Raw genomic sequence first — 6,000 nt, 5'->3', positions numbered from 1 at the left:
CCTGGGAGTGGCCTCCACTCGCTGCACAAGCACAGTCTCAGCCTGGTCTGGCCCAGAACCACGGTTCTGCACCCCAGGCATGCCCAGCGCCTGAGCAAGGACCTCAGGACCAAGTGACCTGCGAGGAGCACTCTGCCCTCATCCCAGCTAGGGAAGGGACCTCGAGGGGCTCGGGGAGGCCACGGCTCCGGGTGTAACACGAAAGTTCCTAGGGACCAGTAGAAGACCCCGTGGGGGCTGCTTCCGCGGAAGGCGGGAGAACAAGTGGGGAGCTCTTCTTACCTGTTCGAGGAACCTGTGCCGCCTTCTTGAAGAAATGCTTTCGTTTACCGTAGAAAAAGAAGAGAAAAGAAAAAGCACTATGCTGGTGACAAACTGCTTCGAAGCATAAAAAGGTCATTTTCAAGGGAAAAATCATTTTTAAAAACTCTCCATTTTTAAAAATATTAACCCAGGAATTTTATCAGATAATTTCTCTCCAAGAAACCTGTGGGTGGATGGGGACTGGAGAGCGGGCTGCCTCCCGAGCCACATCCGCTCCTCCCGCCCAGCACGAGAACATGGAGGCAGCGACTGGGCGCCCCGCAGATCTGCCACCTCCCAGTCTTCCTGCACAGCTGGCCACCAGCCCAGCCACCTCTCAGGGCACGCTCTACCCAGTGACCCTCGCCTTCCCTTGCATGAACCCAGGCAGGGGATGGGTCTCCCGGCTTCGTGCCCACAGGTGTGAGTTCCTGTGGGACGGAAGCCTCCCCTGGCGTAGGGGGACCTTTGGTCCCCTGGAGCACGGAGGCACTGGCAGAGGAGAGCCCTGCCCACCCACAAGCTCAGCGAATCGCAAATGGAAGAGGGCGGGACTTCTTCCTTTAGTGCCCTATCAGAAGAAGGGCAATGCTGCTTGCCCATTATTGGCTGAAATGAACTGTGGGTTTACCTAAGTTACGGATTCTCCAGTGGTTAACCAGGAAGAGAACAGAAGTACAGAAAGCGACACTGCCAGGCCAGATGAAGCAGAATAGTCTGGAGGCAGGGAACCTAAGGCCGATTCACAGTAACTCCCTTTGCAAGCACCTCCTCCCTTTTCTGCATGGCAGACGGAAAATTTAAAGTATCTCTGATTGGCTGCTTTCTGCAACCAGACATTGGCATAGGAGTGTAACTTTGTAACTTCACTTCAGCCTCTGATTGGTTGCTTTCCACAACCAATCAGATGCTTGCATAGGCTGTAGCCTTTGTAACTTGAGCCTCTGATTGGTTGTTTTCCACAACCAGACGCTTGCATAGGGTTTAACCTTTGTAACTTCACTTCAGCCTGATGGGTTGCTTTCTGCAACACATGAGACTGATTGCAGGCCACTAATTCATTTACACAGGGTGTACACCAAGTAACCAATGGGAAATCCCTAGAGGGTATTTAAACCCCAGAAAGTTCTGTAACGGGAGCTCTTGTGCCCCAGTGCTCCAACCCTGTGGAATGTACTTTCGTTTTCAATAAATCTCTGCTTTTGTTGCTTCATTCTTTCCTTGCTTTGTGTGTTTTGTCCAATTCTTTGTTCAAAACGCAAGAACCTGTACACCCTCCATCAGTAACACAGAGACTAGGCTTGCAGGACAAACTCCATTTCCTTTTGTTGTCAATTTCTTCAAGCAGATTCAAAACTAAGTTGAGTAAGTAGATTCTCAGTTTGTTAAGATTTCTTTATTTACATTACAAGCCTCCAAAAGTTCAAGGCAGTTATCTTTTAAATAACATATCAATCATATAAAATAGCTAGAACCAAAGTAGAGAAATATATACAATATAATACATTAAGTACTTTCAGTATAGTGGCATTTTTCATATTAAATTAAAAGAAGCTACTATGATTTACAATGTCATTTCTCTAGCTTAAAATTCAACATGTCAAAAGACAATGTACATTTTTTACAAAACTGACACAGCAGTATTAAAACTGCTAATGATTGTAGTTTTTTTTCTATAATACACTGCACCTGTGTTACAAAAACAAACAAAAAAACAAAAAGGGATTGCACTACATGGTTTAAATACTGCATAAGTCAGTATATTAATACTTGAGGAATAATGAATGGCTTGATCCGTTTTATGATCAGGCTCATTCACAACACTTTTCACTCTTCAAGCTCAGCAAACTCCTACAGATAATTACTTCCCTTGGCAGTTTTACACAGGGTCACTGCAAATGGGTAAAATGTCATGAAGCTGATGATCACAAAGCCATCACAAAAGCTGATGTCAGTATAACCCTAGTATTTACAATACCTAATAAGAGCCAAAGCTAGAAAACCACTCACTGCTAATTCATGGAAAAAATTATAGTTTGTAAAAAATTTTGAATATAAAGTATTCAATAAACTACAAAAGAGCTTGCAACAGCTTATTCCCATTATTTTTCTTATGTCAGAATTAGAAAAAAGTAAATCCTTCCAATTTTTTAATAAGTTTTGATGGCATCAAAAAGCTTCACATTTATAAATAAGATTTTTGTACAAAGCAACATGTTACTGACATAGTTTTCTCTTGCTACTATCAATTATTCTTGGGACTCATATTGTATGTTAAGGAAGAAAGTATTAAGATTTCTTCCTCATTCCTAAATTTTCAGAATATACTCTAGGCCTTGAAGGAGAGGAAAACAGCCATTCAATACTTAACACTGAGTAGTACAGTATTTGAAATATCTCATATCTATGATAGTGGCCTAAACAAGGGCAGCAAGGGACCAGACATACAGTTCTACCACTCAACAGAAATAGTTAAATTTTACATTTCCCCTTCATTAATACTGTCCAATTTTAAAAGGAGAGATTACCTTTGCAAGGCAGCAACTACTGCTTCAGAATGTATTACATTGAAAATTTTTGCCACAAAGTTACCTACTAGACAAAAGTACTTTAAAACATAGTTGTTCAAGCCATGGGCAAGGAAAACAAAATCAACAGGACACATTATTGTCAGAAGCCATTCCTATTGAGCATTCCTGCTATGCACATAGAATTGAAACTAAAAGAAACAACCTGATTGCACCTAGTAGGAGACACCTTATACTTCAAGTGTTCATGACTAGGGGAGTACAGGAAATGGACAGGATAAATAACACTAAGTATCCTCACAGAAAAAATGAACAGAGACAAGACATTGTTGGCATTTTAAATCAGATACAAAATCCATTGTTCCTGGATACAAAATAAGTGAATAATGTTCCACATTTATTTTTTTACTTCTGTACAGCTCCTTTACTAGTCTTTGATTTCAAAACTAAAATCCTCAGTGTTCTGTGTATCTTTAAAAGGCACATACACATTTTTAAAGGGGGCCAAGCGGAACTTAGCATCACATTAGTCATAAGTCCTTGGTCAACTTGCTTCCAGTTCAAAACAAACCACATTTTTAATAAGCACCAAATACCAACCTATTGCCTTCATTCTCTAAAGCAAATTTTCTATAATGTTCCTACTCAAGTATTCATCATACTGTGTAACTGAACTTGTCCAGATTTCTTATTATGTGAAGGCTAATGTGCTATTATTATAGGCAGTCCAAAAACAGTGAAATCCTTACAACTTTATAAATCCCTAAATTATCCTTGTTACAAAAAGAAGTCAAGAGGAAATATTCTGGGGTTACAGTATTTCCTCAAAGATAGTTTACTACTTCTGATCACTTTTTAAACAAAAATGCTATTAAATAAGAAGTTCCTTACTAAGAACAACTTTTTTTTTTGTTTCATTTTGTTTTTTTGAGACACAATCTTGCTCTGTTGCCCAGGCTAGAATGCAATGGTATAATCCCAGCTCACCGCAGCCTCCGCCTCCCAGGTTCAAACAATTCTCCTGCCTCAGCCACCCAAGTAGTTGGGGTTACAGGTATATGCCACTACGCCTGGCTAATTTTTTGTCTTTTTAGTAGAGACGGGGTTTCGTCATGTTGGCCAGGCTGGTCTTGAACTCCTGACCTCGGGTGATCTGCCCACCTCGGCCTCCCAAAGTGCTAGGATTATAGGTATGAGCCATCCCACCCAGCCTATTTCTTAACATTTCTTAGCAGTCAGAACTAGCCATTATGTAGAAAGTTGGAAAGGGGATGTCCAAGTGGAAATTTTTTTATTTTATAGATGCCACTAATAAATTGCTGGTTATACTGAAAAGACACTTTGCCTCTGTGAAAAAAAACAAGTGTTTCCCTCTCACTCAATTTCTTGGATTGGGCCTAATTTATTTTATATTTTAAAAATCCTTCATTAATAATTATTTCATTAGGGTTTAGTAACTGCAGACTCATTTACTAATGATTTACTATGATACCCTGAAAATAGAGAAAAAACCCTAGAATATGAGCATATGCAAGTAAATGTAGTTTAATATATCAATTGCACAAAAGTTTTAAACAAGTTTTAAAAATATCGCAAAAAGAAGGTTTAAAGTTAATGGCTGTAGCCTCCTGTCATCTACAGAGAAAACAAAATTTTAAAAACATCAAACATACTCAAAAACAGGCAAGCTGGAAAGATAAAGAACATGACAGGATTCTCAGTTTAAGTCAAATTCCTCAATAAAACAATAAATGCCCACGTGTTTAACTGGCCATTAATGGAATAAATCAGAATTTTTGTAAAGGTTTCAGAAATTCTAATAAGTAACATTAAATTATTACAGAAAAACACAAAACAAATTCAGCAGCTCTACAAATGCTTTCTAAGTAGAGAATGTGTTAAATGTGATGCCAGGATAGTCAACTTATGAGACATTGTTTTCTTCTTAAAACAATTAAGCTAGCAAATTTAACCCATTTTTTACCCTATCTACTCATCTCCAACTTTAGCCCTTTGAAACATGTCTGTATTTTAGCTTAAGAAAATTTTCACGCCACTTCCCAACCTATAGACAGCTAATCCACAGGTATCAAAAACCAAAGTGCAAATTCATGGGAGTTTTTACCATTCCATTACGGACAGTCTAAAGAGCCACAGAACTGAAAAGTCTTTGTATATAGTGGTGAACACGATGAACAAATAAAACATGTAGCTTATTTTTGGTCCTTTGTTCCTGTCCCCTTTTCCTTCACAGTCCATTTCAAAATATGTGCTTGATTTCAGCAATTCAGACCCAAGCCTGTCCAGTGGTCTGGTACCATTAGGAAATACTTGTCCATTGCCTCACAAAACCTAGTCCTGTATAACTCCGGAGACACCACTGTTGGCATTTTACCTAAGATTATGAAAGAGAAAAGGGGGGGAAAGCTGTTAAATGAATGGGCAACTGAAGTCAACTGACCATGTTCTTTCATATAAACTGCCATAAAGATACACATGCAGAAGCAGTCTAAGTGAGCAGAAAAGGTTATCTGCTATGCCACATGTCACGGGACAAGGTCCTACCTGGTAGGAGTTTCTGTTTAAAAAGACTAGCTCCTGCCTAGAGATGAGAGATGTCTAAAAGCACAAATGAGGCTAACAGTGCTTAGAGAACTTGGAAGTCTCAAGTGTTAATTAAAGACAATCTCTTTTCAGAACATCTGGCTTTTGAAGAAATCTTTTTGAGAACCTCTGACATTTTAACTCAAATGTACACCCAGTATTTCCCCACCTATACAATTCTCATTATTGTTTGGTCACTTTAGAAATGACAATGAAATCAATGATAATCACTTATTTTTTACAACTAAAAAAAAAGAATCAGTATCCACTTTTAAAATTTTAACTGATAAGAAATACATGTGAACAATTTAAACAAAACAAAAATTCTGCTCACCTTGTCCACCTAAAATTCCTGTTGATTTCACAACCATCTCAAGCTTTTTGTCCCATGTAAATGTTCGAATATAATCTGGGGGTAGAAGGAGTGAAATTAGCAATAAAGCTATGTTAATAAATATAATCAAATGACAATAGCAATGACTATTACTACTACTTCTATGACAGTTAACTTTTACTGAGTGCTAACAATGTGCCAAGTGCTGTGCTCAGGGTTTTCTCCACACTA

General features: G+C 39.0%; 1 protein-coding gene across 13 annotated transcripts in view; it reads right to left on the bottom strand.

The window, feature by feature from the left end:
* Nucleotides 1–1,683: 1,683 nt before the first annotated feature.
* PIKFYVE (phosphoinositide kinase, FYVE-type zinc finger containing) overlaps nt 1,684–6,000 on the bottom strand; it is a 92,974-nt gene continuing 88,657 nt past the window's right edge. For 12 of the 13 annotated variants that reach the window (XM_007966050.3, XM_007966055.3, XM_007966049.3 and 9 more), the window contains 2 exons: nt 5,770–5,844; nt 1,684–5,226 (listed from right to left, as the gene is read on the bottom strand). In XM_007966050.3, coding sequence (XP_007964241.3) covers nt 5,111–5,226; nt 5,770–5,844 — 191 coding nt within the window. In that variant the 3' untranslated portion in view covers nt 1,684–5,110. Of the gene's footprint in view, nt 5,227–5,769; nt 5,845–6,000 lie in introns of those variants that run through there. The other variant, XM_073020001.1, reaches the window with a different exon arrangement.

Source organism: Chlorocebus sabaeus, chromosome 10 (genome assembly GCF_047675955.1).
Source record: "Chlorocebus sabaeus isolate Y175 chromosome 10, mChlSab1.0.hap1, whole genome shotgun sequence".
NCBI lineage: Eukaryota > Metazoa > Chordata > Mammalia > Primates > Cercopithecidae > Chlorocebus > Chlorocebus sabaeus.
This window is presented reverse-complemented; position numbering and strand designations above follow the sequence as displayed.